The following is a 19,295-nucleotide window of genomic DNA, read 5'->3' as shown; positions in this document are numbered from 1 at the left end:
CACAGACACAGAGTGAGAGAGACAGACATACAGCGAGAGATACAGATACAGATAGAGAGAGACACGCACAGAGAGAGAGACACACAGAGAAACATAGAAAATAGGTGCAGGAGCAGGCCATTGGGTCCTTCGAGCCTGCCCCACCATTCAATATGATCATGGCTGACCATTCCCTCAGTACCCCACTCCTGCCTTCTCTCCATACCCCCTGATCCCTTTAGCCGTAAGGGCCACATCTAACTCCCTTTTGAATATATCCAACGAACTGGCCCCCAACAACTTTCTGTGGCAGAGAATTCCACAGGTTCACAATTCTCTGGGTGAAGAAGTTTCTCCTCATCTCGGTCCTAAATGGCTTACCCCTTATCCTTAGACAGTGTGAGCCCTGGTTCTGGACTTCCCCAACATCGGGAACATTCTTCCTGCATCTAACCTGTCCCGTCCCGTCAGAATTTTATATGTTTCTATGAGATCCCCTCTCATTCTTCTAAATTCCAGTGAATATAAGGCTAGTCGATCCAGTCTTTCTTCATATGTCAGTCCTGCCATCCCGGGAATCAGTCTGGTGAACCTTCGCTGCACTCCCTCAATAGCAAGAATGTCCTTCCTCAGATTAGGAGACCAAAACTGAACACAATACTCCAGGTGTGGTCTCACCAAGGCCCTGTACAACTGCAGTAAGACCTCCCTGCTCCTATACTCAAATCCTCTCGCTATGAAGGCCAACATACCATTTGCCTTCTTCACCGCATGCTGTACCTGCATGGCCAACTTTCAATGACTGATGTACCATGACACCCAGGTCTCGTTGCACCTCCCCTTTTCCTAATCTGTCACCATTCAGATAATATTCTGCCTTCCTGTTTTTACCACCAAAGTGGATAACCTCACATTTATCCACATTATACTGCATCTGCCATGCATTTGCCCCACTCACCTAACCTGTCCAAGTCACCCTGCAGCCTCTTAGCATCCTCCTCACAGCTCACACCGCCACCCAGCTTAGTGTCATCTGCAAACTTGGAGATATTACATTCAATTCCTTCGTCTAAATCATTAATGTATATTGTAAATAGCTGGGGTCCCAGCACTGAGCCCTGCGGTACCCCACTGGTCACTGCCTGCCATTCTGAAAAGGACCCGTTTATCCCGACTCTCTGCTTCCTGTCTGCCAACCAGTTCTCTATCCACGTCAGTACATTACCCCCAATACCATGTGCTTTAATTTTACACACCAATCTCTTGTGTGGGATCTTGTCAAAAGAGACACAGAGAAAGAGACACACAGGCATAGAGACACACACACACACACACACACACACACAGGGAGAGACACACACACACACACACACACACACACAGAGGGAGAGAGACACACACGGGGAGAGAGACACAGGGGGAGAGAGACAGAGTGACATATACACAGAGGGAGAGAGAGAGACACAGACACACACACACACAGACACAGACAGAAAGAGACACACACAGGGAGAGAGACACACACACAGACAGAGTGATATACACACAGAGGGAGAGAGAGAGAGGCACACAGACAGAGAGAGATACACGCACAGAGACACTGATACAAAAAGAGACATGCAGAGAGACACACACAGACACATACACACACAGGGAGAGAGTCACACACAGAGAGAGTGACACACAAGAGACAGAGAGAGAGACAGAGACACAGAGAGAGACACACACAGACACAGAGAGAGTGACAGACCGAGACACTCTGTAAAAATCCACTGAGAGGGGAACAGGGCCCAGGAACTGCAGCAGGGTCACTGATTCACCCTCCCACATTACTGTGAGCTGACGTGATAGACCACACCCGAGGGAGAAGGTACACCTCACAGAGGGACAAACACCCACACACACAGGTAAGAGGAGAATAAAGGTCGCCTCAGGTTAGAGACTTTATTGCGAAGACAATAATCAGACAACGAACACATGAAACGACTGAATATTCTTCATCAGCCGGAGGATAAATCGCTGCTTTTCACACAGTTTCTCAATCAGGTCCCAGTGACTCTCATCGTCTGAATAAATACAGTGTTAATGTACGTACTGATAATCCCTCTACACTGTCCCATCAAACACTCCCAGGGCAGGTACAGGGGGTTAGATACAGAGTAAAGCTCCCTCTACACTGTCCCATCAAACACTCCCAGGGCAGGTACAGGGGGTTAGATACAGAGTAAAGCTCCCTCTACACTGTCCCATCAAACACTCCCAGGGCAGGTACAGGGGGTTAGATACAGAGTAAAGCACCCCCTACACTGTCCCATCAAACACTCCCAGGGCAGGTACAGGGGGTTAGATACAGAGTAAAGCTCCCTCTACACTGTCCCATCAAACACTCCCAGGGCAGGTACAGGGGGTTAGATACAGAGTAAAGCTCCCTCTACACTGTCCCATCAAACACTCCCAGGGCAGGTACAGGGGGTTAGATACAGAGTAAAGCTCCCTCGACACAATCCCATCAAACATCCCCAGGGCAGGTACAGGGGGTTAGATACAGAGCAAAGCTCCCTCTACACTGTCCCATCAAACACTCCCAGGGCAGGTACAGGGGGTTAGAGACAGAGTAAAGCTCCCTCTACACTGTCCCCATCAAACACTCCCAGGGCAGGTACAGGGGGTTAGATACAGAGTAAAGCTCCCTCTACACTGTCCCCATCAAACACTCCCAGGGCAGGTACAGGGGGTTAGATACAGAGTAAAGCTCCCTCTACACTGTCCCCATCAAACACTCCCAGGGCAGGTACAGGGGGTTAGATACACAGTAAAGCTCCCTCTGCACAGCCCCCACAGACTCCGCTCCCCTCTCCCCGGAGTCCCGATTCTGCTCAAACACTGTAAAACAAAGCGAAAGATTGAAGTGTGGAGACTCCGTGATCAGTTTCTCTTCTCACCGACCGCGGGACATTCCGGAAGGAGCAGGTCCGTCTCCGAACAGTCTGTCGGTGCCTCTCGGTCTCACCCTTCCCACGACCTTCGTCACGGCACCAGGGAGTGTCCAGTGGGCCAGGTGCATCTGTGTCTCCCAGTCTGTGTCTCTCTAACTGTGTCTCTCCATCTCTGTGTCTCTATCTGTCTCTGTCTCTCCCCGTCTCTCCGTCCCTGTCTCACAGTCTGCCTGACTCTCTCTTGGTCCGTGTCTCTCTCCCTGTCCCCCTCACCGTGACACACAGAGAGACAGACAGAGAGAGACACACACACACACACAGAAACACAGACACACAGAGAAACACAGACACACAGAGAAACAGACAGAGAGAAACACAGACACACACACAGAGGGAGAGAGACACACACACACACACACAGAAACAGATAGAGAAACACAGACACACACACAGGGAGAGAGACAGAGAGAGACACACACACACACAGTTAGAGACACAGAGATACATGCACAGAGACACAGAGTGAGAGACAGATACAGAGCGAGAGATAGAGACACAGATAGAGAGAGACACGCACAGAGAGACACACACAGAGACATAGAAAATAGGAGCAGGAGCAAGCCATTGGGCCCTTCGAGCCTGCACCACCATTCAATATGATCATGGCTGATCATTCCCTCAGTACCCCACTCCTGCCTTCTCTCCATACCCCCCTGATCCCTTTAGCCGTAAGGGCCACATCTAACTCCCTTCTGAATATATCCAACGAACTGGCCCCCAACAACTTTCTGTGGTAGAGAATTCCACAGGTTCACAATTCTCTGGGTGAAGAAGTTTCTCCTCATCTCGGTCCTAAATGGCTTACCCCTTATCCTTAGACTGTGTGAGCCCTGGTTCTGGACTTCCCCAACATCGGGAACATTCTTCCTGCATCTAACCTGTCCAGTCCCGTCAGAATTTTATATGTTTCTATGAGGTCCCCTCTCATTCTTCTAAACTCCAGTGAATATAAGCCCAGTCGATCCAGTCTTTCTTCATATGTCAGTCCTGCCATCCCGGGAATCAGTCTGGTGAACCTTCGCTGCACTCCCTCAATAGCAAGAATGTCCTTCCTCAGATTAGGAGACCAAAACTGAACACAATATTCCAGGTGTGGCCTCACCAAGGCCCTGTACAACTGCAGTAAGACCTCCCTGCTCCTATACTCAAATCCTCTCGCTATGAAGGCCAACATGCCATTTGCCTTCTTCACCGCCTGCTGTACCTGCATGGCCAACTTTCAATGACTGATGTACCATGACACCCAGGTCTCGTTGCACCTCCCCTTTTCCTAATCTGTCACCATTCAGATAATATTCTGCCTTCCTGTTTTTGCCACCAAAGTGGATAACCTCACATTTATCCACATTATACTGCATCTGCCATGCATTTGCCCACTCACCTAACCTGTCCAAGTCAGCCTGCAGCCTCTTAGCGTCCTCCTCACAGCTCACACCGCCACCCAGCTTAGTGTCATCTGCAAACTTGGAGATATTACACTCAATTCCTTCGTCTAAATCATTAATGTATATTGTAAAGAGCTGGGGTCCCAGCACTGAGCCCTGCGGTACCCCACTAGTCACTGCCTGCCATTCTGAAAAGGACCCGTTTATCCCGACTCTCTGCTTCCTGTCTGCCAACCAGTTCTCTATCCACGTCAATACATTACCCCCAATACCATGTGCTTTAACTTTGCACACCAATCTCTTGTGTGGGACCTTGTCAAAAGAGACGCAGAGAAAGAGACACACAGACATAGAGATGCACACACACACACACACACACAGAGGGAGAGAGAGAGACACACACACACACACACACACACAGAGGGAGAGAGACACACACAGGGGGAGAGAGACACAGGGGGAGAGAGACAGAGTGACATATACACAGAGGGAGAGAGAGAGACACAGACACACACACACAGACAGAAAGAGACACACACAGGGAGAGAGACACACACACAGACAGAGTGATATACACACAGAGGGAGAGAGAGAGACACACAGACAGAGAGAGATACACGCACAGAGACACTGATACAAAAAGAGACATGCAGAGAGACACACACAGACACATACACACACAGGGAGAGAGACACACACAGAGAAAGTGACACACAAGAGACAGAGAGAGAGACAGAGACACAGAGAGAGACACACACAGACACAGAGAGAGTGACAGACCGAGACACTCTGTAAAAATCCACTGAGAGGGGAACAGGGCCCAGGAACTGCAGCAGGGTCACTGATTCACCCTCCCACATTACTGTGAGCTGACGTGATAGACCACACCCGAGGGAGAAGGTACACCTCACAGAGGGACAAACACCCACACACACAGGTAAGAGGAGAATAAAGGTCGCCTCAGGTTAGAGACTTTATTGCGAAGACAATAATCAGACAACGAACACATGAAAAGACTGAATATTCATCATCAGCTGGAGGATAAATCGCTGCTTTTCACACAGTTTCTCAATCAGGTCCCAGTGACTCTCAACGTCTGAATAAATACAGTGTTAATGTACGTACTGATAATCCCTCTACACTGTCCCATCAAACACTCCCAGGGCAGGTACAGGGGGTTAGATACAGAGTAAAGCTCCCTCTACACTGTCCCATCAAACACTCCCAGGGTAGGTACAGAGGCTTAGATACAGAGTAAAGCTCCCTCTACACTGTCCCATCAAACACTCCCAGGGTAGGTACAGGGGGATAGATACAGAGTAAAGCTCCCTCTACACTGTCCCATCAAACACTCCCAGGGCAGGTACAGGGGGATAGATACAGAGTAAAGCTCCCTCTACACCATCCCATCAAACACTCCCAGGGCAGGTACAGGGGGTTAGATACAGAGTAAAGCTCCCTCTACACTGTCCCATCAAACACTCCCAGGGCAGGCACAGGGGGTTAGATACAGAGTAAAGCTCCCTCTACACTGTCCCATCAAACACTCCCAGGGCAGGTACAGGGGGTTAGATACAGAGTAAAGCTCCCTCTACACTGTCCCATCAAACACTCCCAGGGCAGGTACAGGGGGTTAGATACAGAGTAAAGCTCCCTCTACACTGTCCCATCAAACACTCCCAGGGCAGGTACAGGGGGTTAGATACAGAGTAAAGCTCCCTCTACACTGTCCCATCAAACACTCCCAGGGCAGGTACAGGGGTTAGATACAGAGTAAAGCTCCCTCTACACTGTCCCATCAAACACTCCCAGGGCAGGTACAGGGGGTTAGATACAGAGTAAAGCTCCCTCTACACTGTCCCATCAAACACTCCCAGGGCAGGTACAGGGGGTTAGATACAGAGTAAAGCTCGCTCTACACTGTCCCATCAAACACTCCCAGGGCAGGTACAGAGGGTTAGATACAGAGTAAAGCTCCCTCTGCACAGCCCCCACAGACTCCGCTCCCCTCTCCCCGGAGTCCCGATTCTGCTCAAACACTGTAAAACAAAGCGAAAGATTGAAGTGTGGAGACTCCGTGATCAGTTTCTCTTCTCACCGACCGCGGGACATTCCGGAAGGAGCAGGTCCGTCTCCGAACAGTCTGTCGGTGCCTCTCGGTCTCACCCTTCCCACGACCTTTGTCACGGCACCAGGGAGTGTCCAGTGGGCCAGGTGCATCTGTGTCTCCCAGTCTGTCTCTCTCTAACTGTGTCTCTATCTGTCTCTGTCTCTCCCCGTCTCTCCGTCCCTGTCTCACAGTCTGTGTGTTTCTCTCTCAGTCCGTGCCCCCCTCTCTCTCTCTCTCTCAGTCCGTGCCCCTCTCTCTCTCTCTCTCTGTCAGTCCGTGCCCCTCTCTCTCTCTCTCTGTCAGTCCGTGCCCCTCTCTCTCTCTCTCTCTCTCAGTCCGTGCCCCCTTCTCTCTCTCAGTCCGTGCCCCTCTCTCTCTCTCTCTGTCAGTCCGTGCCCCTCTCTCTCTCTCTCTCTCTCAGTCTGTGCCCCTCTCTCTCTCTCTCTCTCAGTCCGTGCCCCCCTCTCTCTCTCTCTCTCATTCCGTGCCCCCCTCTCTCTCTCTCTCTCAGTCCGTGCCCCCTCTCTCTCTCTCTCTCTCAGTCCGTGCCCCCCTCTCTCTCTCTCTCTCAGTCCGTGCCCCCTCTCTCTCTCTCAGTCCGTGCTCCCCTCTCTCTCTCAGTCCGTGCCCCCCTCTCTCTCTCTCTCTCAGTCCGTGCCCCCTTCTCTCTCTCAGTCCGTGCCCCTCGCTCTCTCTCTCTCTCTCTCTCAGTCCGTGCCCCCTTCTCTCTCTCCTCTCAGTCCTTGCCCCCCTCTCTCTCTCAGTCTGTGCCCCTCGCTCTCTCTCTCTCTCAGTCCGTGCCCCCTCTCTCTCTCTCTCTCTCAGTCCGTGCCCCCCCCTCTCTCTCTCAGTCTGTGCCCCTCGCTCTCTCTCTCTCTCAGTCCGTGCCCCTCGCTCTCTCTCTCTCTCTCTCTCAGTCCGTGCCCCCTCTCTCTCTCTCTCTCTCAGTCCTTGCCCCCCTCTCTCTCTCAGTCTGTGCCCCTCGCTCTCTCTCTCTCTCAGTCCGTGCCCCCCTCTCTCTCTCTCTCTCTCAGTCCGTGCCCCTCGCTCTCTCTCTCTCTCTCTCTCAGTCCGTGCCCCTCGCTCTCTCTCTCTCTCTCTCTCTCAGTCCGTGCCCCCCTCTCTCTCTCTCTCTCAGTCCGTGCCCCCCTCTCTCTCTCAGTCTGTGCCCCTCGCTCTCTCTCTCTCTCTCTCTCTCAGTCCGTGCCCCCCTCTCTCTCTCAGTCCGTGCCCCCCTCTCTCTCTCTCTCTCTCAGTCTGTGCCCCTCGCTCTCTCTCTCTCTCTCTCTCTCAGTCCGTGCCCCCCTCTCTCTCTCTCTCTCTCTCAGTCCGTGCCCCCCTCTCTCTCTCTCTCTCTCTCAGTCCGTGCCCCTCGCTCTCTCTCTCTCTCTCTCTCAGTCCGTGCCCCCCCCTCGCTCTCTCAGTCCGTGCCCCCTCTCTCTGTCTCCCCCTCTGTCCGAGCTCAATGTCCAGCGGCCGGGCGGGCTCCTCAGTCCCCGGAGGCCGGCGACTCGATCGCGGCACTCTCCGGCCCCTCGCGCTCCCGGTGAACTGTCTGGTGCGTCTGCAGGTTGGCCCACTGCCGGAAGCTGTCGCCGCACACGTCGCAGATGAAGGAGTTGGGGGGCGGCTGGGCCGGGGGTCCCTGGGCCGGGGGGCCCTGGGCCTGGGGGCCCTGCCCCCCGCCCGCCTCGCTCTGGTGCAGCTGCATGTGCCAGCGCAGGTAGTGCAGGCGGGTGAAGCCCTTCTTGCAGACGGGGCAGGCGTGGGCCTCGGGCAGGGCGTGGCAGCGTTGGTGGAAGTGCAGGCGACGCCGCTGGGTGAAGGCACAGCCGCAGGTGGGGCAGCGATAGGGCCGGGCCTCCAGGTGCTGCCGCTGGTGGAGCTGGAGCCGCCAGGCCTGGGCAAAGCAGCAGCCGCAGGTGGGGCAGCGGAAGGGCTGCTCCCCGGCCCGCTGCCGGCCCGCGTGGGAGGCCCGGTGACGGGCCAGGGCCGAGGCGGCCGGGAAACGCTTGGGGCAGGAGTCGCAGGGGAAGGAGCGCCGGGCGGGGGAGGGGGAGGGGGAGGGGGAGGGGGAGGGGGAGGCCGTGCCGGCCATCACCCGCTCCCCCAGGTGGACCCTCTGGTGCTGGCGCAGGCCCAGCGGGCGGCTGAAGCAATCGCCGCAAACATCGCAGCACAGGCGCTGGAGGGGCCCCACGGCGGAGGTGGGACCAGTGGTGGAGGAGGGCCCCACGGCGGAGGTGGGCCTCATGGCGGAGGTGGGCCCCATGGCAGAGGTGGAACCAGTGGTGGAGGAAGGCCCCATGGCGGAGGAGGGCCCCACGGCGGAGGTGGGCCCCACGGCGGAGGTGGAACCAGTGGTGGAGGAAGGCCCCATGGCGGAGGAGGGCCCCACGGCGGAGGTGGGACCAGTGGTGGAGGAGGGCCCCACGGTGGAGGTGAGCCCCACGGCGGAGGTGGAACCAGTGGTGGAGGAGGGCCCCACGGCGGAGCTGGGCCCCATGGTGGAGGTGGGACCAGTGGTGGAGGAGGGCCCCACGGCGGAGGTGGGCCCTGTGGCGGAGGTGGGACCAGTGGTGGAGGAGGGCCCCACGGCGGAGGTGGGCCCTGTGGCGGAGGTGGAACCAGTGGTGGAGGAGAGCTCCACGGTGGAGGTGGGCCCCACGGTGGAGGAGGGCCCTGTGGCGGAGGTGGGCCCCGTGGCGGCGGAGGGCACCACGGCAGAGGAGGGCCCCACGGCGGAGGTGGGCCCCGTGGCGGAGGTGGGCCCCGTGGCGGAGGAGGGCACCGTGGTGGAGGAGGCCCCCGCGATGGAGGTGGTCCCTGTGGCGGAGGAAGGCCACACGGCGGAGGAGGGACCAGTGGTGGAGGAGGGTCCCACAGCGGAGGAGCGACCAGTGGTGGAGGAGGCCCTTGTGATGGAGGTGGGACTTGTGGCGGAGGTGGGCCCCAAGGTGGAGGAGGGCTCCATGGCGGAGGCGGAGGAGAGGCCAGTGGTGGAGCTGTTGCAGTTTGCGACGATTAAGGAGGGTCCAGTGATGGAGCTGCTGGCATCACCGGCGATGGGAGAGTTCATGGCTCCGGTGGAAGTTTCGGCAACAGAGGATACGGCGATGGAGGAGTTGGTCGTTCCAGCGACGGAGGAGTTGGAGAGTCCGGCGATGGAGGAGTTGGTCGTTCCAGCGACGGAGGAGTTGGTCGTTCCAGCGACGGAGGAGTTGGAGAGTCCGGCGATAGAGCTGTTGGTCGTTCCGACGATGGAGTCTCCGGCGATGGAGGACCCGGCCTCCCCCGGCAGCTTGAGGCCGGTGTGAACCGGCATGTGCCACTGCAGGAAGCGCTCCTGGGTGAAACCCTTGCCGCAGGCCCGGCAGACGAAGGATTCGCGGAGGCCGTGACTGAGCTGGTGCTGGACCAGTTCCTCCCGCTGCGCGAAGCGGCCGGCGCACTGGTCGCAGCGGTACGCCTCCTCGGCGAAGTGCAGGCGGCGGTGACGGCGGAAGCTGGCGGCCAGGGCGAAGGTCTTGCCGCAGAGCCCGCACTCGTGGGGCTGCCGGCCGGTGTGCGTGGCCTGGTGCCGGGCCAGCAGCGCCGCCACGGTGAAGCCCTTGCCGCACACGTCGCACAGGGCCAGCCGCTCGCCCCGGTTGCACTGGTCGTGGGACGAGACTGCCGCCGAGCGGGTGAAGCTCATCTCGCCAAAGGCCTTCTGCCCCGCGTGCACCCGCAGGTGCTGCTGCAGGGCGTGGGAGCGGCTGAAGTGGTCTCCGCACGTAGCGCAGGTGAAGGTCCCTCCCCCTCCCCCTCCCTCTCCCGCCGCCGGGCCGGGGGGGCGACCAGGGGGGGCTGCCGGTGGCAAGGTCAGGCCCGATCGCTCCATCTCCGGGGTGGGGGGGGGGCGTTCCCGGCCGCACCTGGAACAAAAAGGCCCAAAGGAAACCGACCGTTAGTCCCGACCGTCGCCAACACTGGGGGGAGGGGGGGGTCACAGTAAAAGGCCCAGGGGACGGTGCAGGGGGCTATCGCAACACTGCCCCCATCGTCAGTTGTTGTTGTACACCGCCACCCTGTCCATCAGTTGTTGGTGTATTATCAGTTGTTGTTGTACCCAGTGACCCTGGCCCTCAGTTGTTGTTGTACACAGTCCCACTCAGTTTTTGTTGTTCCCTCAGTTGTTGTTGTACAGTCAATTCTTGTACCCGGGGTCAGTTGTTGTGGCAGGGTCAGTTGTAGTAGGAGGGTCAGCTGTTGTTCCACCCTCAGTTGTTGTTGTAGGGTCAGTTGTTGTTGTAGGGTCAGGTGTTGTTGTGGTACCCTCAGTTGCTGTTGTACTGTCAGTTGTTGTGGCAGGGTCAGTTGTTGTTGTACAGTCAGTTGTTGTTGTACAGTCAGTTGTTGTTGTAGGGTCAGTTTTTGTTGTAGGGTCAGGTGTACCCAGGGTCAGTTGTTGTTGTAGGGTAAGGTGTTCCCAGGGTCAGTTGTTGTTGTAGGGCCAGTTGTTGTTGTACGGTCAGGTGTTGTAGGGTCATTTGTTGTTGTAGGGTCAGTTGTTGTTGTAGGGTCATGTGTTGTTGTACGGTCAGGTGTTGGAGGGTCAGTTGTTGTTGTACGGTCAGGTGTTGTAGGGTCAGTTGTTGTTGTAGGGTCAGATGTTGTTGCAGGGTCAGTTGTTGTTGTAAGGTCAGTTGTTGTTGTAGGGTCAGGTGTTGTTGTAGGGTCAGTTGTTGTAGTAGGGTCAGTTGTTGTTGTAGGGTCAGTTGTTGTAGGGTCAGTTGTTGTTGTAGTAGGGTCAGTTGTTGTTGTAGGGTCCGTTGTTGTAGGGTCAGGTGTTGTTGTAGGGTCCGTTGTTGTAGGGTCAGGTGTTGTTGTAGGGTCAGGTGTTGTTGCAGGGTCAGTTGTTGTTGTTGCAGGGTCAGTTGTTGTTGTAGGGTCAGTTGTTGTTGTTGTAGGGTCAGTTGTTGTTGTAGGGTCAGGTGTTGTTGTAGTAGGGTCAGTTGTTGTTGCAGGGTCAGTTGTTGTTGTAGGGTCAGTTGTTGTTGTTGTAGGGTCAGTTGTTGTTGTAGGGTCAGGTGTTGTAGGGTCAGTTGTTGTTGTAGGGTCTGTTGTTGTTGTAGGGTCAGGTGTTGTTGTAGGGTCAGTTGTTGTTGTAGGGTCAGTTGTTGTTGTAGGGTCAGGTGTTGTTGTAGGGTCAGTTGTTGTTGTAGTAGGGTCAGTTGTTGTTGTAGGGTCAGGTGTTGTTGTTGTAGGGTCAGTTGTTGTTGTAGGGTCAGTTGTTGTTGTAGGGTCAGTTGTTGTTGTTGTAGGGTCAGGTGTTGTTGTTGTAGGGTCAGTTGTTGTAGTAGGGTCAGTTGTTGTTGTAGGGTCAGTTGTTGTTGTAGTAGGGTCAGGTGTTGTTGTTGTAGGGTCAGTTGTTGTTGTAGGGTCAGTTGTTGTTGTTGTAGGGTCAGTTGTTGTTGTAGGGTCAGGTGTTGTAGGGTCAGTTGTTGTTGTAGGGTCAGTTGTTGTTGTAGGGTCAGGTGTTGTAGTCCCGGGGCTTGGCCCCGCCCCCGGTATCCGGGTCACTGAGCCGCCCTCTGACCCTGACTGAGTTGACCCGGTGACCCCGGGGGGGGGAGGGGGCGGGGGGAATATTTAGGCCTCAGGCTTCCGGCCCGACTCCACAAAAACAAACAATTTTACCCCAAACCCTCAAAACCCCCTCACTCCCCTCCCCCCCTCCCTCAGCCCCCCCTCCCCCACTCCCCCCTCCCTCAGCCCCCCCCTCCCCCTCTCCCTCTCCCTCTCCTACCTTCTCTCTCTCTCTCTCTCTCTGCCGCCTTCTCTCCTTCCGCCCCTTCCCCCGGAGCATGCGCACTGGGTCCCGCGCCGCCCCCATACACCGCGCCCCCGCGCGCGGCGCCGCCTGGGTAATGCGGCCGCCATTGCCGCCGTTGCCGCAGGCCCCGCCCACAACAACAACAACAACAACTGGAACAAGTCAGGTTCCCCATTACCCAGACCCTCAGTTGTTGTTGTTTCCCGTTACCCAAACCCTCAGTTGTTGTTGTTCTCCATTACTCAGACCCTCAGTTGTTGTTGTTCCCCATTACCCAGACCCTCAGTTGTTGTTTCCCGTTACCCAAACCCTCAGTTGTTGTTGTACCCCATTACCCAAACACTCAGTTGTTGTTGTACCCCACTACCCAGACCCTCAGTTGTTGTTGTTTCCCGTTACCCAAACCCTCAGTTGTTGTTGTACCCCACTACCCAGACCCTCAGTTGTTGTTGTTCCCCATTACCCAGACCCTCAGTTGTTGTTGTTTCCCGTTACCCAAACCCTCAGTTGTTGTTATACCCCACTACCCAGACCCTCAGTTGTTGTTGTTCCCCATGACCCTGACCCTCAGTTGTTGTTGTTCCCCATGACCCTGACCCTCAGTTGTTGTTGTTCCCCATTACCCAGACCCTCAGTTGTTGTTGTTCTCCATTAGCCTGACCCAAAGTTGTTGTTGTTCTCCATTAACCAGACCCTCAGTTGTTGTTGTTCCCCATGACCCTGACCCTCAGTTGTTGTTGTTCCCCATTACCCAGACCCTCAGTTGTTGTTGTTCTCCATTACCCAGACCCTCAGTTGTTGTTGTTCCCCATGACCCTGACCCTCAGTTGTTGTTGTTCTCCATTACCCAGACCCTCAGTTGTTGTTGTTCTCCATTACCCAGACCCTCAGTTGTTGTTGTTCCCCATGACCCAGACCCTCAGTTGTTGTTGTTCTCCATTACCCAGACCCTCAGTTGTTGTTGTTCTCCATTACCCTGACCCTCAGTTGTTGTTGTTTCCCGTTACCCTGACCCTCAGTTGTTGTTGTTTCCCGTTACCCTGACCCTCAGTTGTTGTTGTACCCCATGACCCTGACCCTCAGTTGTTGTTGTACCCCATTACCCAGACCCTCAGTTGTTCTTGTTCCCCATGACCCTGACCCTCAGTTGTTGTTGTTCCCCATGACCCTGACCCTCAGTTGTTGTTGTACCCCTTTACCCAGACCCTCAGTTGTTGTTGTACCCCTTTACCCAGACCCTCAGTTGTTGTTGTTCCCCATTACCCAGACCCTCAGTTGTTGTTGTTCCCCATTACCCAGACCCTCAGTTGTTGTTGTACCCCATTACCCAGACCCTCAGTTGTTGTTGTTTCCCGTTACCCTGACCCTCAGTTGTTGTTGTTCCCCATGACCCTGACCCTCAGTTGTTGTTGTACCCCATTACCCAGACCCTCAGTTGTTGTTGTTCCCCATTACCCAGACCCTCAGTTGTTGTTGTTCCCCATTACCCAGACCCTCAGTTGTTGTTGTTCCCCATGACCCTGACCCTCAGTTGTTGTTGTACCCCTTTACCCAGACCCTCAGTTGTTGTTGTTCCCCATGACCCTGACCCTCAGTTGTTGTTGTTCCCCATGACCCTGACCCTCAGTTGTTGTTGTACCCCTTTACCCAGACCCTCAGTTGTTGTTGTTCCCCATGACCCTGACCCTCAGTTGTTGTTGTACCCCTTTACCCAGACCCTCAGTTGTTGTTGTACCCCACTACCCAGACCCTCAGTTGTTGTTGTTCCCCATTACCCAGACCCTCAGTTGTTGTTGTTTCCCGTTACCCAAACCCTCAGTTGTTGTTATACCCCACTACCCAGACCCTCAGTTGTTGTTGTTCCCCATGACCCTGACCCTCAGTTGTTGTTGTTCCCCATGACCCTGACCCTCAGTTGTTGTTGTTCCCCATGACCCAGACCCTCAGTTGTTGTTGTTCTCCATTAGCCTGACCCAAAGTTGTTGTTGTTCTCCATTAACCAGACCCTCAGTTGTTGTTGTTCCCCATGACCCTGACCCTCAGTTGTTGTTGTTCCCCATTACCCAGACCCTCAGTTGTTGTTGTTCTCCATTACCCAGACCCTCAGTTGTTGTTGTTCTCCATTACCCAGACCCTCAGTTGTTGTTGTTCCCCATGACCCAGACCCTCAGTTGTTGTTGTTCTCCATTACCCAGACCCTCAGTTGTTGTTGTTCTCCATTACCCTGACCCTCAGTTGTTGTTGTTTCCCGTTACCCTGACCCTCAGTTGTTGTTGTTTCCCGTTACCCTGACCCTCAGTTGTTGTTGTACCCCACTACCCAGACCCTCAGTTGTTGTTGTACCCCATGACCCTGACCCTCAGTTGTTGTTGTACCCCATTACCCAGACCCTCAGTTGTTCTTGTTCCCCATGACCCTGACCCTCAGTTGTTGTTGTTCCCCATGACCCTGACCCTCAGTTGTTGTTGTACCCCTTTACCCAGACCCTCAGTTGTTGTTGTACCCCTTTACCCAGACCCTCAGTTGTTGTTGTACCCCATTACCCAGACCCTCAGTTGTTGTTGTTTCCCGTTACCCTGACCCTCAGTTGTTGTTGTTCCCCATGACCCTGACCCTCAGTTGTTGTTGTACCCCATTACCCAGACCCTCAGTTGTTGTTGTTCCCCATTACCCAAACCCTCAGTTGTTGTTGTTCCCCATTACCCAGACCCTCAGTTGTTGTTGTTCCCCATGACCCTGACCCTCAGTTGTTGTTGTACCCCTTTACCCAGACCCTCAGTTGTTGTTGTTCCCCATGACCCTGACCCTCAGTTGTTGTTGTTCCCCATGACCCTGACCCTCAGTTGTTGTTGTACCCCTTTACCCAGACCCTCAGTTGTTGTTGTTCCCCATGACCCTGACCCTCAGTTGTTGTTGTACCCCTTTACCCAGACCCTCAGTTGTTGTTGTACCCCACTACCCAGACCCTCAGTTGTTGTTGTTCCCCATTACCCTGACCCTCAGTTGTTGTTGTACCCCATGACCCAGACCCTCAGTTGTTGTTCCCCATTACCCAGACCCTCAGTTGTTGTTGTACCCCATTACCCAGACCCTCAGTTGTTGTTGTATCTCATTACCCAGACCCTCAGTTGTTGTTGTACCCCACTACCCAGACCCTCAGTTGTTGTTGTTCCCCATGACCCTGACCCTCAGTTGTTGTTGTACCCCATTACCCAGACCCTCAGTTGTTGTTGTTCCCCATTACCCAGACCCTCAGTTGTTGTTGTACCCCACTACCCAGACCCTCAGTTGTTGTTGTTCCCCACTACCCAGACCCTCAGTTGTTGTTGTTCCCCATGACCCTGACCCTCAGTTGTTGTTGTACCCCATTACCCAGACCCTCAGTTGTTGTTGTTGTTCCCCATTACCCAGACCCTCAGTTGTTGTTGTTCCCCATTACCCAGACCCTCAGTTGTTGTTGTACCCCATTAACCAGACCCTCAGTTGTTGTTGTTCCCCATGACCCAGACCCTCAGTTGTTGTTGTACCCCATTACCCAGACCCTCAGTTGTTGTTGTACCCCTTTACCCAGACCCTCAGTTGTTGTTGTTCCCCATTACCCAGACCCTCAGTTGTTGTTGTACACCACTACCCACACCCTCAGTTGTTGTTCCCCATGACCCTGACCCTCAGTTGTTGTTCTACCCCACTACCCTGACCCTCAGTTGTTGTTGTACCCCATGACCCAGATCCTCAGTTGTTGTTGTACCCGTTTCCCTGACCCTCAGTTGTTGTTGTACCCCACGACCCTGACCCTCAATTGTTGTTGTTCCCCATGACCCTGACCCTCAGTTGTTGTTGTACCCCTTTACCCAGACCCTCAGTTGTTGTTGTTCCCCATGACCCTGACCCTCAGTTGTTGTTGTACCCCACTACCCAGACCCTCAGTTGTTGTTCCCCATTACCCAGACCCTCAGTTGTTGTTGTTCCCCATTACCCAGACCCTCAGTTGTTGTTGTTCTACCCCACTACCCAGACCTTCAGTTGTTGTTGTACCCCATTACCCAGACCCTCAGTTGTTGTTGTACCCCATTACCCAGACCCTCAGTTGTTGTTGTATCCCATTACCCAGACCCTCAGTTGTTGTTGTTCCCCATTTACCCAGACCCTCAGTTGTTGTTGTTCCCCATGACCCTGACCCTCAGTTGTTGTTGTACCCCACTACCCTGACCCTCAGTTGTTGTTGTACCCCATGACCCAGATCCTCAGTTGTTGTTGTACCCGTTACCCTGACCCTCAGTTGTTGTTGTACCCCACGACCCTGACCCTCAGTTGTTGTTGTTCCCCATGACCCTGACCCTCAGTTGTTGTTGTACCCCTTTACCCAGACCCTCAGTTGTTGTTGTTCCCCATGACCCTGACCCTCAGTTGTTGTTGTACCCCACTACCCTGACCCTCAGTTGTTGTTCCCCATTACCCAGACCCTCAGTTGTTGTTGTTCCCCATTACCCAGACCCTCAGTTGTTGTTGTTCTACCCCACTACCCAGACCTTCAGTTGTTGTTGTACCCCATTACCCAGACCCTCAGTTGTTGTTGTACCCCATTACCCAGACCCTCAGTTGTTGTTGTATCCCATTACCCAGACCCTCAGTTGTTGTTGTTCCCCATTTACCCAGACCCTCAGTTGTTGTTGTACCCCATTACCCAGACCCTCAGTTGTTGTTGTACCCCATTACCCAGACCCTCAGTTGTTGTTGTTCCCCATTTACCCAGACCCTCAGTTGTTGTTGTACCCCACTACCCAGACCCTCAGTTGTTGTTCCCCATTACCCAGACCCTCAGTTGTTGTTGTTCCCCATTACCCAGACCCTCAGTTGTTGTTGTTCTACCCCACTACCCAGACCTTCAGTTGTTGTTGTACCCCATTACCCAGACCCTCAGTTGTTGTTGTACCCCATTACCCAGACCCTCAGTTGTTGTTGTATCCCATTACCCAGACCCTCAGTTGTTGTTGTTCCCCATTTACCCAGACCCTCAGTTGTTGTTCCCCATTACCCAGACCCTCAGTTGTTGTTGTACCCCATTACCCAGACCCTCAGTTGTTGTTGTTCTACCCCACTACCCAGACCTTCAGTTGTTGTTGTACCCCATTACCCAGACCCTCAGTTGTTGTTGTACCCCATTACCCAGACCCTCAGTTGTTGTTGTATCCCATTACCCAGACCCTCAGTTGTTGTTGTTCCCCATTTACCCAGACCCTCAGTTGTTGTTGTACCCCATTACCCAGACCCTCAGTTGTTGTTGTACCCCATTACCCAGACCCTCAGTTGTTGTTGTTCCCCATTTACCCAGACCCTCAGTTGTTGTTGTTCCCCATGACCCTGACCCTCAGTTGTTGTTGTACCCCACTACCCTGACCCTCAGTTGTTGTTGTACCCCATGACCCAGATCCTCAGTTGTTGTTGTACCCGTTACCCTGACCCTCAGTTGTTGTTGTACCCCACGACCCTGACCCTCAGTTGTTGTTGTTCCCCATGACCCTGACCCTCAGTTGTTGTTGTACCCCTTTACCCAGACCCTCAGTTGTTGTTGTTCCCCATGACCCTGACCCTCAGTTGTTGTTGTACCCCACTACCCAGACCCTCAGTTGTTGTTCCCCATTACCCAGACCCTCAGTTGTTGTTGTTCCCCATTACCCAGACCCTCAGTTGTTGTTGTTCTACCCCACTACCCAGACCTTCAGTTGTTGTTGTACCCCATTACCCAGACCCTCAGTTGTTGTTGTACCCCATTACCCAGACCCTCAGTTGTTGTTGTATCCCATTACCCAGACCCTCAGTTGTTGTTGTTCCCCATTTACCCAGACCCTCAGTTGTTGTTGTACCCCATTACCCAGACCCTCAGTTGTTGTTGTACCCCATTACCCAGACCCTCAGTTGTTGTTGTTCCCCATTTACCCAGACCCTCAGTTGTTGTTGTTCCCCATGACCCTGACCCTCAGTTGTTGTTGTACCCCTTTACCCAGACCCTCAGTTGTTGTTGTTCCCCGTACCCAGACCCTCAGTTGTTGTTGTTCCCCAGTACCCAGACCCTCAGTTGTTGTTGTTCCCCATTACACTGACCCTCAGTTGTTGTTGCTCCCCATGACCCTGACCCTCAGTTGTTGTTGTACCCCTTTACCCAGACCCTCAGTTGTTGTTGTATTCCATGACCCAGACCCTCAGTTGTTGTTGTACCACTTTACCCAGACCCTCAGTTGTTGTTGTACCCCATGACCCAGACCCTCAGTTGTTGTTGTTCCCCATGACCCAGACCCTCAGTTGTTGTTGTACCCCTTTACCCAGACCCTCAGTTGTTGTTGTTCCCCATTACCCTGACCCTCAGTTGTTGTTGCTCCCCATGACCCAGACCCTCAGTTGTTGTTGCTCCCCATGATCCAGACCCTCAGTTGTTGTTGTACCCCATGACCCAGACCCTCAGTTGTTGTTGTACCCCGTTACCCTGACCCTCAGTTGTTGTTGTACCCCGTTAGCCTGACCCTCAGTTGTTACCAAGACCCTCAGCCATGGAGGGATTTGAACAGGAGGATGAGAATTGTCCGGGCTGGAGGGGGTTACAGAGATAGGGAGGGGGCGAGGGAGGGATTTGAAGAGGAGGATGAGAATTGTCGGGGCTGGAGGGGGTTACAGAGATAGGGAGGAGGGGGGCGAGGGAGGGATTTGAACAGGAGGATGAGAATTGTCGGGGCTGGAGGAGGTTGCAGAGATAGGGAGGGGGGGGCGAGGGAGGGATTTGAACAGGAGGATGAGAATTGTAGGGGCTGGAGGAGGTTACAGAGATAGGGAGGGGGGGCGAGGGAGGGATTTGAAGAGGAGGATGAGAATTGTCGGGGCTGGAGGAGGTTACAGAGATAGGGAGGGGGCGAGGGAGGGATTTGAACAGGAGGATGAGAATTGTCCGGGCTGGAGGGGGTTACAGAGATAGGGAGGGGTGAGGGAGGGATTTGAAGAGGAGAATGAGAATTGTA

At 54.3% G+C, this 19,295-nt stretch overlaps 1 protein-coding gene across 1 annotated transcript; it reads right to left on the bottom strand.

Annotated features, from left to right (window-relative positions):
* Nucleotides 1–7,887: 7,887 nt before the first annotated feature.
* On the bottom strand, nt 7,888–10,383 carry LOC139247551 (zinc finger protein 628-like). Its single transcript, XM_070871659.1, has one exon. The coding sequence runs from the start codon at nt 10,351–10,353 to the stop codon at nt 7,960–7,962; it is 2,394 nt and encodes a 797-aa protein (XP_070727760.1). The 5' UTR covers nt 10,354–10,383; the 3' UTR covers nt 7,888–7,959.
* Between the last annotated feature and the right edge of the window lie 8,912 nt (nt 10,384–19,295).

This window comes from Pristiophorus japonicus, unplaced genomic scaffold, assembly GCF_044704955.1.
Source record: "Pristiophorus japonicus isolate sPriJap1 unplaced genomic scaffold, sPriJap1.hap1 HAP1_SCAFFOLD_272, whole genome shotgun sequence".
NCBI lineage: Eukaryota > Metazoa > Chordata > Chondrichthyes > Pristiophoridae > Pristiophorus > Pristiophorus japonicus.
The sequence above is the reverse complement of the archived record's forward strand: the minus strand, read 5'-3'. Positions and strand labels throughout refer to the sequence as shown.

What these genes read in the sequence shown, in the direction of transcription:
- LOC139247551 (XM_070871659.1), bottom strand. Translation starts at nt 10,353, where the DNA reads ATGGAGCGATCGGGCCTGACCTTGCCACCGGCAGCCCCCCCTGGTCGC.